General features: G+C 37.8%; 2 protein-coding genes across 3 annotated transcripts; one reads left to right on the top strand and one right to left on the bottom strand.

The window, feature by feature from the left end:
- The first annotated feature begins 1,149 nt into the window (after positions 1 to 1,149).
- Positions 1,150 to 6,752, top strand: LOC120088156 (switch 2). The gene is made up of 8 exons (XM_039045263.1): positions 1,150 to 1,648; positions 2,285 to 2,391; positions 2,920 to 3,835; positions 4,835 to 5,082; positions 5,208 to 5,334; positions 5,406 to 5,681; positions 5,763 to 6,033; positions 6,243 to 6,752. Exons 1-8 carry the CDS (start codon positions 1,250 to 1,252, stop codon positions 6,566 to 6,568), a joined length of 2,670 nt encoding a protein of 889 aa, XP_038901191.1. The 5' UTR covers positions 1,150 to 1,249; the 3' UTR covers positions 6,569 to 6,752.
- Positions 6,655 to 10,871, bottom strand: LOC120088157 (RNA polymerase II subunit 5-mediating protein homolog). Of its 2 annotated transcripts, none has more exons than XM_039045265.1 (11): positions 10,614 to 10,871; positions 10,254 to 10,485; positions 10,051 to 10,110; positions 9,437 to 9,604; positions 8,694 to 8,760; positions 8,077 to 8,303; positions 7,845 to 7,943; positions 7,690 to 7,723; positions 7,328 to 7,458; positions 7,056 to 7,133; positions 6,655 to 6,965 (listed from the first exon to the last, which is right to left on the bottom strand). In XM_039045265.1, exons 2-11 carry the CDS (start codon positions 10,458 to 10,460, stop codon positions 6,909 to 6,911), a joined length of 1,128 nt encoding a protein of 375 aa, XP_038901193.1. In that variant the 5' UTR covers positions 10,461 to 10,485; positions 10,614 to 10,871; the 3' UTR covers positions 6,655 to 6,908. The 2 variants fall into 2 exon arrangements, with proteins under 2 accessions (XP_038901193.1, XP_038901192.1); XM_039045264.1 differs by having other exon boundaries at positions 10,601 to 10,870.
- Positions 10,872 to 16,235: the final 5,364 nt, after the last annotated feature.

Below are 16,235 nucleotides of genomic sequence, written 5' to 3'. Positions count from 1 at the left end.
GTCTTCTTCTTTTCGTTCCCATGTAGCTTCTTCCACTTGCTGATTTCTCCAGAGAACCTTCACTAAACTTATTTCTCGATTACGAAGCGACTTCTTCCCTCTTGCTAGGATGCAAACCAGAGTCCCCTCCTATTCCAAGTTTTCACTTATTTGTAGAGGTTCATAATTTACTACGTGTGATGGGTCAAACACGTATTTTCGAGGCATCGATACATGGAAGACATTATGTATTGTAGAAAGTGTGGGTGGTAATGCCAATCGGTAAGCTACTTGGCCAATATGTTCTAATATTTCAAGGAATCCAATGAAGCGAGGGCTAAGCTTGCCTTTTCGTCCGAAACGCATAATGCCCTTCATTGGTGCTACCTTTAGAAATACGTGATCCCTTACTTTGAATTCCAGCTCTTTTTGACGGTTATCAGCATAATTCTTCTGTCTGCTTTGAGTTGTTCGCATTCTTTCCCGAATTAGCTTAATTGACTCTGATGTTTGCTGCACCAATTCAGGTCCTAGTAGTATTCACTCCCCGATTTCATTCTAGTGTATAGGGGATCTGCATTTCTTTCCGTACAAGGCTTCGAAGGGAGCCATACCAATTGTTGCCTGATAACTATTATTATAAGCAAATTCTATAAGATGTATCTGCGAATCCCATGCTCCAGTAAAATCCAAAGTATCCTCAACATGTCTTCTAGGATTTGATTAACTCGTTCTGTTTGGCCATTAGTTTGTGGGTGGAAGGCTGTGCTGAAATTTAGCTGTGTGCCCATTGCTTTCTGTAAACTTTTCCAGAACTTGGAGACGAAACGAGGGTCTCGATCTGAAACCTGTCTCTTATACACATCTAGATGTGTATAAGAGACAGTCTTCACCCCCTTCTCACCCGATCCTACCCCATTTCCCAAGTCGTCTGGCCCCATACCCGGTTGGTCCCAGGACTAGGCCAAAAAGGAATATATCTGTCTCTTATACACATCTAGATGTGTATAAGAGACAGGGGCCGGGGCCCGGGCCAAAAACCAGTAGTTGTCCTGCTCGCCTCTTCACCCCCTTCTCACCCGATCCTACCCCATTTCCCAAGTCGTCTGGCCCCATACCCGGTTGGTCCCAGGACTAGGCCAAAAAGGAAAGTCCCCTCCTCTTCTCGCTCGGTCCTGCCCCGTTTCCCAAGTCGCTTGGCCCCATACCTGGCCGGTCTCAAGAATCAAGTGACCGTCTCTCCCAATTCATTGCAATTTCAACTACTTCGATGTCATTTCAGAGTTTGAAAGAGACCCTTAAACCCTGCAAAACCCTCTCCACATCCGCCTCTGCACCCACTTCTCCCATTTCTTCAAAATCCTCACTCTTCCAAGGATCTGACCTTAATTTCCTTCGAAAACCCCCCAAATCCTCTCTCTCTTTGCAGCTTCTGCGTCTACAGGATCCATTTCCCCCGCCTGAAAATCGAACGCAGTGTCAAAACCAGCAGACCCAGATTAGGGTTAAGACGGGGGAAGGGGAAGAGGAGGAGAATGGCGTGAAGGTGCCAGAACCAGAACCAGACGTGTTGAAAAAGAGATGCGAATTGGGTCAGTTCCAATTCGATCATACAGGCCCATTCGAACCTTTGATTTTGTCGTCGAAGGATGATTTTCCGCTCGTACAGGTTTTTTTCCTTAGTTCTTCGTCTTGAATTTAAATTACATAGATTGAGGAAACCAATCGTACAGTTTTGAGCAGAGGGGAGAAGGCTGAGATGGTATGAGGAGCGTATAAGCTACTTCTTAAGTTGAGATTATGAATTTCAAACATATTCATTAATATCAATGGGTGCGGGGATTTCCAGAACTGTTAACTTTATCGCCGTAATTGATGAAGTTTTTGTTAACTATATTCCGTTTTAAAAGAACTAGGAAGTAATTGTTTTGTTTTGTTTTGTTTTCCTTTCACCATTTTTTTAGGAAAATAGATTATATATTAGAAGAGAAAAGGAAGAAACATTCAGTAAGCTAGCGTAATTCTTTGAGATAAGAAGCTCAAAGCCAATTGTTATCGAATGGGCTTAAATCGTTGGCTGATTTAGCATGAATATGAAAAATCCTGATTCGGGAAGACTTCCTTGTCTAGATAAAGCAATAACGTGGGGCTATGTTTCACTTTGAATGTTAGCTTTTCCATATGATCATGTTTGAATATAACCAGATTGGTTTTGTCTAGTTTCTGTTTTGAATCTACTAGGTGAAACTCCAATGACTGAGTGAATCTCTCTCTCGTCTCTCTTCTGTGCTTTAATTGGTTGCAGGTGCCTCCATCTATCAACTGTAGGTTACTTGAACATCAAAGAGAAGGAGTCAAATTCTTGTATGGTTTATACAAGAACGGCCATGGAGGCATTCTTGGAGATGACATGTACGTATTAATATATCCTATCTGAGTTTTTTAATCCTGGTTCCATTTGTTTCACATGTACTTCACGATACCAACAATGACTCTGTGATCTGATATGTTCCACGTTTTCAGTTGATGATTGTTGTTTTTTTGCAAAAATTCTCATGGGAAAAGGAATTGAAATGAAGACGTCTCAAGTGACACATGTAGAAACATGTTGATGAATGAGATGAGTGCCTCATCCCTTCGGGGGCATCTGATAAAATTGGAATGAGACAAGTGCCTCAAGAAATTTAGATTAGAAGTACCTGACTCTTAAGTTCTATTAACAACACTTTAATTTGGGGTTAGAATTTCGAAGTAAGCATGAGCACTGTTAGATTTCTTTAGTTACGTTAGATGCTAACAATTAAATACACATGTACTTACTACGCTTTGGTCTACGATACTTTTGTGGATCGAACTTTGCAATTTTACTTTCTTGTCTGAAAACGTTTGTAATTTTGGTGCTACGATGTAATTTTTCCTCATATTCTAAAATGGTATTAGGGGGCTTGGAAAGACCATTCAAACTATTGCTTTCCTGGCCGCTGTATACGCCAAAGATGGAGATGGGATCCAGAAGGAAACTTGTAGGAAGAAAAAGGGTCCTGTACTAATTGTATGCCCCACTTCGGTAATCCATAATTGGGAGGATGAATTCTCAAAATGGGCAAACTTCAGTGTTGCAGTTTACCATGGGGCAAACCGTGACTTGATTTATGATAAACTAGAAGCAGGTGCTATAGAGATACTTATCACTAGCTTCGATACGTACCGAATCCATGGTGGCATTCTGTCGGAGGTCAGATGGGAGATTTTGATCATCGATGAGGCTCACCGGCTTAAGAATGAGAAATCAAAACTCTACAGCGCATGTGCAGGATTAAAAACCTTGAAGCGCTTTGGTCTTACCGGAACTATAATGCAGAATAAAATTATGGAACTATTTAATCTCTTTGATTTGGTTGCACCTGGATCCTTAGGTACTCGAGAACATTTCCGCGAGTTCTATGATGAACCCCTTAAGCATGGCCAAAGGTCCACTGCTCCTGAAAGATTTATACGAATTGCTGATGAGAGAAAACAGCATTTAGCTGCAGTTCTTCATAAATATATGCTAAGAAGAACAAAGCAAGAGACTATCGGGCATCTTATGTTGGGAAAGGAAGATAATGTTGTATTCTGTGCTATGAGCGAATTGCAAAAAAGAGTTTATAGAAGAATGTTACAACTACCAGATATTAAATGCCTTATCAATAAAGACCTTCCTTGTGGTTGTGGGAGCCCTCTCACCCAAGCAGAGTGTTGCAAAAGGACTGTACCGGATGGAATTATCTGGCCTTACCTTCATAGAGACAACCCAGAGGGTTGTGATTCATGCCCCTTCTGTATTGTTCTTCCTTGCCTTGTAAAGCTTCAACAGGTAAATATCTGTTTTGCTTATATTGGTTGCTTGCTTGATTTGATTTTTATGTTTTCTTTTCTATTATGAGAAATGAGAAATTATATTATGAGGATATGGAAAGTAGTAGGATGAGAAGTCGATGCAAGATTACTCCCAACTTACACCCTGCAGCTTTAGCCATGTGCTCTGTTAAACAACATCCTTTGAACTGCTTTTACTTCAAAAATTATCAATAGGAGAACGTGAGTTTTCTTCTTGGAATAGGAACAAACGAGGTGAAATCTTAAGTCCCGTTTGGCAATCATTTTGTTTTTTGTTTCGAAAATTAAGCTTATTTCTTCTCGATCTTTTTTCAATGTTAACATCTTTCTTAAGTTACAAAAGATGAATTCTTAATTAAATTCAAAAACAAAAATATGTTCTTTAAAACTATTTTTTTAGTTCCCAAAATTCTGAGCTGGTTTTTGAAAATATTGATAAAAAGTAAATAATAAAGCAAAAAATTTAGGGATAGAAGGTTTTTTTTTTTCCCTTTTTGAGAAGAAACATTTCGTTGAATAAATAAAATCAAGGGGAGATCCCCAGCATCTAAAGGTGATTACAAAAAAGATTTTCAATTAGAAACTAAATAACAAAGACTGAAACGGTTAAAAGGTTGCTTAGATTTGTACCAATACAAAACAATAGAAAGAACCAAATAAAAAAATTGATTAAAACTGGAAGAAAGATCTCTGAAAAGACGTTTGTTTCATTAGTCCCACAAAGTTTAGAAGAAAGCCGTGTGAAAGCCAACCAAAGGATCTACCAAAGAGAATGACTAATTAACAGAATCAAATGATTACTAAATAAAATCTTAGATATCATGTTGAGAACATTTTGATGAATGTGTGGTCCTACTCCCCTTGAGTACAGCTATAAATTATCTTTTCATTCCAAAATTTTGAAGTGCTTTGTATTCTGTATAATTTTTTATTGCTAATGGCCGTACATGTTAAAAACTTTCGAAATAATATTCAGATAAGCAATCATCTGGAACTGATTAAACCAAATCCAAAGGATGATCCTGATAAACAAAGGAGAGATGCAGAATTTGCTTCCACAGTCTTTGGCTCTGATATTGATCTTGTTGGAGGCAGTGCTCAGAACGAGAGCTTCACGGCCCTTAGTGATGTTAGACATTGTGGTAAAATGCGAGCTTTGGAAAAATTATTTACCTCTTGGACTTCACAGGGGGACAAAATTCTTTTATTCAGTTACTCTGTCAGGTCATGTTGCTTACAATAACATACTTTCATTATCATCTGTAGAAAAGTTAGAAAAGCTTATTACTTTGAACTTCTTTTATGAACTATGAAAAGCATTATCAAAAACATTCTTTTTTGTTGTTCAGGATGCTGGACATACTAGAAAAGTTTATTGTACGTAAAGGTTATTCCTTCTCAAGACTTGATGGGTCCACTCCAACCAGCTTGCGTCAAACTCTTGTTGATGACTTCAACTCGAGTCCAAGCAAGCAGGTTAGTTCTTAAAATTAGAAATTGAAATAGTAATTCAATATTGGTGAGATTCTAACATGTTCTTCTTATAGGTGTTCCTAATATCTACTCGAGCCGGTGGTCTTGGTTTGAACCTTGTAAGTGCAAACAGAGTTGTGATCTTCGATCCAAACTGGAATCCTGCACAAGATTTGCAGGCACAGGATAGGTCTTTTCGCTTTGGACAGAAGCGACATGTCGTTGTTTTCCGCCTTCTTGCTGCTGGTTCACTCGAAGAACTTGTATACTCTCGCCAAGTATACAAGCAGCAGTTATCAAATATTGCTGTCTCTGGGAAAATGGAGAAGCGGTATTTTGAAGGTGTTCAGGTGTATATTCTTCATTTTCTAGTCAATTTTAGGGTTAAAACTTCTGCCTACCCATTTAACACTTGAGGGGGGAAATTTCAGGATTGTAAAAAATTCCAAGGTGAGCTTTTTGGCATCTGCAATTTGTTCTCAGACCTGTCGGATAAGCTCTTCACTAGTGAGATCATTGAGATGCATGAGGAAAAAAAAACAAATGAAGGGTTTGCCCCAAACACAGACCAGAACATGTCCAAGGCTGGATCTTCTGTTCCTTCTGAGAAAACCAATGCTGTCGGTTCTGTAGTATTTGAACCCCAAAAGCCTACTCATCCAGGGAATACTGCCACAAATAAGCCTATGCTTGAAGACTTGGGTAAATTCCTCTTCTTGTCAGTCCATTTCCCCTGCATCTCCAGTTATGAGCATGCGTTAATAATATGACAGTATCCTAGGTTGGAGCACATATCCTTGCGTACTTTGTCAGTATGTTTAGAAACAAAAAGCTTGAAATATGGGCTTGTTTAAAGATCTCTAACATTTAGTAAAATGCAAATCTTTATATTGAAGATCATCGTTTTGTAGGTATTGTATATGCACATAGAAATGAAGACATAGTCAATTCTGGACTTGGAACACAAGCAAAAATGGCTGTGCCAATAGCTCAAGATTGTGCACTCAGGCAGCCGCACGTTCCTGAGAAAAAGAAAAGGAAACTAGACAATATTAGTGAGAGAGATGATTTCTCTTCATCCATGGACCGGAAGAAGATTCAATATCGTATGCTTGCTAGATTTGTGGGATTGGGCGAGTTGGAATTCAGCAAATGGTTACTATCTGCAACCCCAATGCAAAGGGAGAAGGTACTTATAGACTACAAGAAGAGAAAGGAGAAGATAACAAATGGCTGAGTCGCCCACTCATTGTAGGTTTCAGCTCAGGTTCATTGTAAAAATGTAGTTAGATGTGAAGTGGTAGTGATTTTAAAAGGTAGCTGATAAAGCACTAAGGTTTTTGTTGTTAAGCGAATCTTCACAATTGTTTCATACCATAAATTTAGTATGTTAATCAGAGACGTCTTTCTACCTGTTGCAATCTAAGGCAATACTGATCTCTTTTAGTTAATACTGTTGGAGAACCAGACCTAGGCATGAAGAACTGGAACAAAATTTTATCTAAACTAGCAAACAAAATCAATTGCTGGCAAAATTTTCAGATTTTTCCAAGTATGTTATTGTGGTGTGCAGCCGGTTATCTTCTTTGCATCTTGAATCTGGATACTGGTTTTGAAGGTTGAGAACCAGAAGGCTGCCAAATCAAAAAATAATTGGCCTTTGCATCAATGATTTAACTAGTAAAATGATGGCAATAAGAATGGAGTAAACTAAGCAAACCCACCTGCAATGGAGTTTCTGTTTCTTGTTTAGAGGTTTTTGGTATAATGGGAGGGCGCTCAATTATGGATCCTGTGAAAGCCTACACCCGAAAGAAAGGACACAATATGGATTAATGAGGCCAAAAATTTCTAACTGGACTCGAAGTTATCTGATAACTATTAACAACCACAAAATTAAGGGGAAATCCATATTTTAAGACCAACAGGGCACCTATAAGTTCTATATTAATATGATAAAATATATATATATAAAAAAAAAAAAGCTTTGAAGTACCTCAGTGGTAGATGGAGGCAATGTTTGGTTCTTTTCTTTTACTTCAGCAAACGTTACAGACTTTGCAGCAGGATTAGGATTTCTCACTCGCTGAGTCTGACTCAAAGAATTTTTGCCACTTGACACGTCTTCTGGAAAGTTGACAGAGAAACCATTTTACTATTTTAGCATTTATTTTATTTTATTTTTGGAAACCAGGGAAATCATTCTAACAACTATAGTTGGAATGGATAAGATGTGGCGGTAAAAATAGTTTATCATCCTATAATTTATATAAAACATGAAATAATGCTGCCACACGTACATGGCAAATAACTTTTGATACTGGACAAGTGAAGGGAAGAAAAGAGGTGAAGACTAACCTTTGGATGAAGATTGTTCCGACAACCCTGAATACTGCATAATAAAATGTACATATTTAAGATGAATGCTGTTATAAAACAATTATATTCACTAAATAACAAAAATACATAGCAAGACAGTAAAATAAAAAATGAGCAAATGAGAGCTTGGTCACATTTGATGAATTGGTAGAAGCCTCTCGTTGTTGTTGATACTTATCCAGTAGTTCTTTACTACCTACATTTTCATCCATCAGCCACGCAGAAGTACTTCCCTGAAAAAGTTTCAAAGAAAGCAATCATCAGAGATGGTTAATAATACATCACCAATCCATCTAGTAAGTTTGTTGATGATCATATCTTTCAATGAGCTTTAAATCTAGTCAAGGCATTTAATCCTGACACTACCTTTGAATAGCTCTGCTTATCATCATAAAACTTCTCTAAAGATTGATCTGAAGTTTCTTTCTCTTCCTCATCTTCTTCATCACTTTGGTCACCATTTGCGGCAGCAAGTTCTTCCTCCTTCTCAAGTTCATCCAATCTGGCCATTATACGGGCATATTCTGCATCCTCTTCTGCAATCTTTGCCTTGTCAACTCCAGAAACGCTAGGAACATCTTGCTTGTTTACTCCTGAAAAGAAACATTAACATCATCGTAATTCATCTGTTTAACCTGTGCTTACAAGTAGTTCTTATAAATATCCAAACCCAATTATGATGCATACAAAGGAGATGACAACTCCAAAAGCTAAGTACATTTATTCATATGTGTAATACGGTAGACAAGCCCTCACGTGTCTTACAATGCCAATTGATCAATCCTGAGATATTTCATCAACAATACGATGGAGATGAGGAGTCAAATTGGGAAAAAGTCAAATTTCAGCTTAACTCAGTCATTCAACCCAAGATTAACTTGAAGGAAAACTCATACCACCAGGAAGTCTTAAGCTCTTTACCAATGAAGTCTCAACCAAAACATAACATAGCAACAAAAGGAGGGAAAGGTATAAGAGCCAACCTGATCCAGAGTCCTGCTCACTAAAGTTTTCTTCCACATATTCCTCCTTTATCTCGACTAGACCCTCCTGATAGAAATATAAAAAGAACAGCAACATGAGTATTGTATGATAATCTGGTCAATATGGCAAAAGTACATGTTCTAGCTTCTAGTTAAAGCTCATTGCCTAGACACCTTTGCAATTACTCCTTTTTTTTCTCCTTTTAATTCCAGCCAACTAGAGTTACATTATTATAAGTTTTTTTCACATGTCAATAATGTCATCATGCAGGACTTCAGAAACCAGTATTTGTTAAATAGGGAAGAGCAACCATAATAGTAGTAATTTCCATTCAATTATTTCCATGACGATTAACAAAATTGTCGAGCAGAGATCCTTAGATACTAGTTTCACGATGTTCATCCATTTTTAATGTCCAAGATTGGTCCTTTCTCCTTTTCTTCATTTCTCTCAGAACATCAACTTAGACTATATCCTAGTCATTTTAAAAGAGAGACGAAATTCATTCCTATCAAACAAGAAACTTAACCGTAAATGTAATTCCCAAGTCTACCTCATAATGCTTATCCGCTCTAAACTACTCAACTTTTCCCTCTCTCTATATGGGAGAAAATCCATCTACCTAACAAATAGAATCTAAGGCTTTGAACAAGACAACAAAATTTCAAAGCTAGAGAGAAAAATAATAAAAAATTTATTAACATCACGTTATGGTATAGCACCAATTGATTGCTAAACTTACTTCAGATTCAGCAGCTGTAGCACCAAAAAATGAGGCCTCAGCTTTAAGATTATCCATCATGGCCTTCAGAGAATCAACTTGAGAATCCAAAGCTTTACCTCTCCTTTTCAAGATCTCCACTGTTTGTTTGGACGTTCTCTCAGCATAATAACCTTCTCCAAGAAGAACCTGCACTTGGATTTAAGTTTGGTTCTCAACTTGATTTCGTGAAAAAAAAAAAAAAAAAAAAAAAAAACCTTCCCACATATTCTGTCCAGCACTCGGCCACAAACATTTCCAATTCGGTGATCAAAACATAAACAGTGATCTTGTTTAACGTAAACCCAGTAGTGTGCTATTTTTCCCTTAATTTTACACCAGAGTTAAAAGTTGTACAAGGCGCTTTAACGATGTATGTAGAGAGTAATGTACGTCATTAGGCTACTGAACAGAACAGAAGAAGGACGATAGGACCAAGTCCCATGTGCTCCGCTAAAATAAGCTTTTACTACTTGAAAGCCAATAGAAACATCTACTTAATGAAACCATGGGCGTATTAATCCTTGTCCCTTCTTATCAACCAAACAGAGAATAAGTTTCCAAGAAGTTTGTTATTAGATAGTACAATACATTACCAGAAACTCGTTAGTATGAATCAAACGCCCTGGGAAAAACGCCGCCTTCCCAAATGGAACCTTCAAAATAACAATCACAACCAACCCCCAAATAAGTTAATCAAACAATCAACACTATCTCAATCAAACATAATTTCCTTTCTCTATCACAAACAACACAGAAAACGCTCGACGCCCAACTATAAAGAAAGAAGCAAAAGTACCATGACTTCATGGTGAAGCTCTTCAGGTAATTTCTGGACGAGGTTGATCAGGTTAGCATTATCAGTAATGAAACCTCGGAGACGCTCAAGCTCCCTCTGCTTCTCAGAAATCGCATCTTGGACACGCATCGCTGCCTTGTGGGCTTCCTGAGCCGGAAATAAAGAGGCCAACGGCGTCACCGTTCCCTTTGCTCCTCCTACTTCCATGATCACACTGCTCTGTGACTCAAGTCTGGGAAATTGTCAAAAACAATAAGACAAAATTTTTTAATTTGTTGAGTTTTAGGACTTTGAAGGGTGAAAAGGGATATCTGTCCATTTAAAAACTCAGCCCTAATAAGCATTACTTTATCAACTCACGCCTTCAACTTCAACCTGGCGAATTGGGTAGGGCGTAAACCTCACGACCTCAGAAGGCAACCTCAGATGGTGAGGCCGTAAGGGCGAATCACCTCACGAGAACCTTCAACAATCAGCCAATCAACCTCAGACGGTAAGCAGCGAGCTCGACGGCGACGATAGAACCCAGACGGCGCCGCGAATTCGACGTCTTGCTCGCGCAAACTCAGACGACAGGAACTGAAGGTCTCGCAATTTTGAAAAAAATATACTAAATTGTCACTATCATTGAGACATGTCACAGAGTTTGTTATATTAAAAAAAAAATTAAATGATTTTGCCATACAAAATAATTCCCTTTAAAAAAATTTGGGCTTGAAGGCTCAAATGACAAATGGTCATTTGTATAGAAAATAAAAGAAAGTGGTCCTTATGTTTACCGATTTATCCCTGAGATGCACCCTGCACGCTTGTCAATACAAAGTTACTCGATCTTCGATGGCTCATCACTCGTTCCTCGATGCATGGTCACTCGATATCTAGTGCATGGACACTCAATACGACTGCAATCGACATGTCTATACTCGATTATATGCACGTCATACTCAAAACTCGATTCTTTTGAATTCTCTGTATTGTTGGAACCTGCTTTGTAGTTAATGTTCATGTATGAACATACACAAATTGGGGAATTTTCTAACAATGTCCACGATTCTTTCAAATCAATTTCTTGAAATGTGAAATAATTTTTTTTATTAACTGAGAACAAATAGAATTGAAACACAAAAGAGAAAATCAAGATCACTTTCCCTTCAAAAAACTCACTTCACAAAACTTGTTTTTCTTGACGAAGATCAAGTTATAAAGGCATTGAGATCATTTCACTATATTGTCTCACACCTCAAGTAAGTAAATGTGCTTTTTCTTGCTCAGTTTTTTTTTTTTTTTTACTTTTCTGATGATGTGCGAGACATACGAGTGTAGCAAAGAGAACGAGTGACTGTGAGTTTGTGAGTGTGCACTGATACATGCAAGTAGCTCCCAATAGAGCGAGGATGAGAGGAGATAGCTATGAAATAGTAAGTATCGAGTTGAGAATACTGAGTATCAAGTGACGAGCATCGAGTATAGCAAGTATTTAATAGTTACCTATTTTCCTATCTGCTCACTTTCTATATTGTTTTTCTTGAAGGATGGAGAAGTATATATTCTTATTTAATGGTGTTACATGAGATGACATAGAAGAACGTTATACTGGAGGCCGTTTAAAGGATTTGCTAGTTCCAAGTACATTGACATATAATAAGCTAGTAAATCTAGTATATGAGATCATACAAGTTAGTTCGACAAATTTCAAGATTATAATGAGGGTGACATATAAGATAAATATTGATTCTCCTCTAGTATGCTTAATGGATGATGCTGATGTTAAATTTATCCTCTCAGAGTACAACCGTACTAGACCGCAGGTATTTGTAAGTCTTGAGGAAATCGAAGAAATTCATCGCTGGGCAACATTTTATTACCCAAAGAGATCAAACCAACCTATGTATGGGGGTGATGTCAATAAGCATGATGTTTGTCCATCGGGTGTCTCACTGGAAAACGGCAACATCGATGTTAATATAGCGAACGTATTGCATCTGAATTTAACAATAGAAAATGTTGGGACATGTGTAAATGAGAATGTGATGATAGAAGAGGAAGAGGTTAGGAATGAAGAACAGACAACCCCGACTGTTTTAAGGAGTAATCCTTCAGGTGTGAATGAAGAATAGCCAACCCAAGTTTTTTTTAGGGCATGGTCCTTCTGTTGTGAATGAAGAACAAAAAATCGAACAAAAAATTGTATATCACATATACATGCATAAGTTTACATAAGATAACCAATGAGCTTTGTTTATTAGATATGAGTAAATGCAGAATGAAACAACATTTATTTTATTCTTCAAACAATGTGTATCATTACAAACAACGAGAGTCCAAGAGTATTAGGACACCAATCCCAACAGGCTAGCACCTACTTCATGTAATTAATGGAGAGTTAGTGGAACTTGGTGAGTAAGGTGCTTTGCACCTATTGTGGGTCTTTCCAACATTTTGGAAATTTCCACTTTCCATTTTTTTTTTATTTAAATTAAGAAAATTTGATTTCTAAAATCTATTTAATTTAACAAATAAACTAATTTTTTTGTTTATTAGTTTTATAAAATTAATTCAATTAATCAATTTTAGATAAAACTAATAAATACTAATTAATTAAACATTTTAATTAATTTTGTTAATTTAATATCTTAATATTAAATTAATAAAACACCAATTTTACTACAATGAATTCAATTTCACGTAATTAACATTTAAATAATAATTTAAACATTAATCAATTCTCCAAATTTTGTTTAATTTTGATAAAATTAAACATTTCAATTGTATCGAATACCATTGATTGAAACCCTGAATGAATTTGAACATTTCACATTCTTAACCCTAATTTCAAATCTCATAAAAAAACTCAATTTACTAATCCAAATTACGAGTTAGTAGAGGGATCTTATGGACCTACAAATCATGAGCTTCAACGATTTGTAATTAATTGGTTAAACTCTTTAAATCGAATTAATCACTATTCGTTAATTATCAAGACATACCACTATAGCTCGATAGTTGCACTTTGTTCTTACAACCCCAAAAGATCTGTATACCAAGAAAAAACTGAGCCTCTCCCAAATCTTTCATTTGGAATTGAGTCGCTAGCCAGTTCTTAACTGCAGTCAATAGACCTACATCATTCCCAATGAGTAGGGTATCGTCTACGTACAATACTAAGAAGACTACTGAAGCGTTGATGATCTTCTTGTATACACAAGGTTCATCAACATTTTGGTCAAAGCCATACGACTTGATCGTAGTATCAAATCGTATGTTCCAAGATCAAGACGCCTGTTTCAGCACATAAATGAACCGATTCAATTTGCAAACATTTTGCTCTTGACCTTGATCTATGAATCCCTCGGGTTGCACCATGTAAAAGGTCTCCTCATGATTGCCATTCAGAAAGTCCGTCTTGACGTCCATTTTTCATATCTCATAATTATAATTAGCTGCAATGGACAGGAGGATGCGGATCGACTTTAACATGGCAACAGGCGAGAAAGCCTCCTCATAGTCGACTCCCTCTACTTGGGTATAACCATTTGCCACAAGTCGAGTCTTGAAGGTCTGTACCTTCCCAACAGCTCCTTGTTTGTGCTTGTAGATCCATTTACAATCTATAGGTCTTACCTCGTCAAGCTGATCTACAAGATACCATACTGAATTGAAGTACATCAACTCCATCTTGAGATCCATGGCATTGACCTATTCATCTCGGTCAACATCCTTCATTGCCTTTTGATAAGACAATGGATCCTCAATGTCGCCATCTGCTACCATAGGAAGGATTTCTATGAAACCCAGATAGCGAACGGATGGGTTCGCAACCCTCCCACTACGTCGAGGTTCCCTCAACTCTTGAGGTGGAAGCGACCTACTAGATGAACTCCCACCAAAAACTCTTGTTGATGTAGTAGGCTCTTCAACTACTCTTGTTGAAGTTTCAGTAGTTTCATTGGAAAGCTCACGCAACACGACTTTACTTCGTGGGCTGTGCTCCCTTATATGATTCTCCTCTAGAAAAGTAGCGTTCGTTGAAACAAACACCCTATTTTCCATTGGATCATAAAAATAACCCCCTCGTATACCTTTGGGGTAGCCTACAAAGAGGCATAACCTCGACCGTGGTTCCAACTTCTTGGGATTAGCCTCAAGCATATGTGCAGGGTAACCTCCAATGCGGAAGTGACGTAAACTTGCTTTACGTCCGCTCCACAACTCCAAAGATGTTCTCGTAACACTCTTGAAGGGAACACAGTTGAGTATATATACCGCAGTCTCCAGTGCGAAACCCCAAAACGAGTTTGGTAAGAAAGCGTAACTCATCATTGAACGAACCATGTCTAACAAGGTCCTATTTCTCCTCTCCACTACACCATTTTGCTGAGGTGTACTCGACGCTGAGAGTCAGGAAACAATTCCATGTTCTATCAAATAGTCCTGGAATGTCGAGGCTAAAAACTCCCCACCTCGATCCGATCAAAGTGTTTTAATCTATCTATCCAATGCATTTTCAACTTCAGCCTTGAACTCTTTGAACTTTTCAAAGGATTCAGACTTCCATTGCATAAGATAAACATACTCGTACCTAAAGTAATCATCAGTAAAACTGATAAAATACTCATAGCCACCTCGAGCTCGTACATTCATAGGACCATAAAGGTTAGAATGTACTAACTCAAGAGGCTCTTTGGCTTTATAACTTTTTCCAGTAAAAGTTCGTTTAGTCATCTTACCCTCAAGGCAAGACTCGCACACTGGTAAAGAATTTTCTTCTAACTCACTTAGAAGTCCATTCTTCACCAATCCCTCAATCTTATTGAGATTGATGTGCCCTAAATGTAGATGCCAAAGTTGGGCATTTTCTTTTGGAGAAATTCGTCGACGTTTTGATTGAGGACAGTTCTAAACAATTCAGTATTCTGAGGGAATTAATGGCTAGCACATATAAATTAGATTCCAGATTTGCTGTACAAATAAAAACACCATCTTTATGAATAAACACTTTATCCACATTAAAAGAGATAGTATATTTACATTGCAATAAACACTTTACAGAAATAAGGTTCCTCTTTAGTTCGAGAACAATATATACATCATTCAAAATAAGAAACCTATTATATAAAGCTAACTGAAGCCCTCCTACTGCCACAGCTGAGACGACGTGCCCAATGCCTACTCGCATCGTCATTTCACCAACCTCCAGTTGTCGCCAAGATCTAACCCCCTGAAAAGAAGAACAAATGTGGTTAGTGGCGCCCGAATCAATTATCCAGGCTGAATCATCATTCTCCATTAGACAAGTTTCAAGAACTAGTAAATCATATTTACCTTTATCGGCCTTGGCTGCTTTATTCTCTTTCAGATATCGAGGACAAATCCTCTTCCAGTGTCCATCTTCGTTACAGTGGAAACACTTTCTTTTCTCAACCGGTGGACGCCTTCTTGGGGCGACAGGCGGTGGGTTAGCAGACGTCTTCCCTCTTCCCTTACCACCCTTCTTCTTCTTCCCTTGCAGAGTTAGAAGTAGAAGGTGCAGACTTCGTTCCTAAGGTCAAACCTGTGTGGAACATCTTGTTGGGATTGTTGTCCTAATTCTCCCGAAGTCTCGTTGTTTTGTAAAGATACACATTATTCATTGAATAAAATAAGTGTTATTTAATTTTGGCATTTACTCATATCCAATAAACAAAGCTCCTTGATTATCTTATGTGAACTTAAGCATGTATATGTGATATACAAATGGATCATGCCTTAAGTGATAACTTAAATCGGTCTGTAGTATAAGGATTAAAGTGGGATACCTGATCCTGGTGACACTACGGATACGGCCTGCTTTGTAGAGGTTTGCAAGTGTTGTAAACTACTACAGATAGTAGATCATGACCATTCGTGTGGAGACGTGGAGCGGGGGTGTCCTATACAAAGAGTTTGTATAAGACCTGGACCACGAGATGACTAGACTCTGTATATAACGTCGTTGATACTAGA

This window comes from Benincasa hispida, chromosome 10, assembly GCF_009727055.1.
Source record: "Benincasa hispida cultivar B227 chromosome 10, ASM972705v1, whole genome shotgun sequence".
NCBI classification, from domain to species: domain Eukaryota; kingdom Viridiplantae; phylum Streptophyta; class Magnoliopsida; order Cucurbitales; family Cucurbitaceae; genus Benincasa; species Benincasa hispida.
Note: the sequence above shows the minus strand (reverse complement) of the source record. Positions and strands in the feature narration are given on the sequence as shown.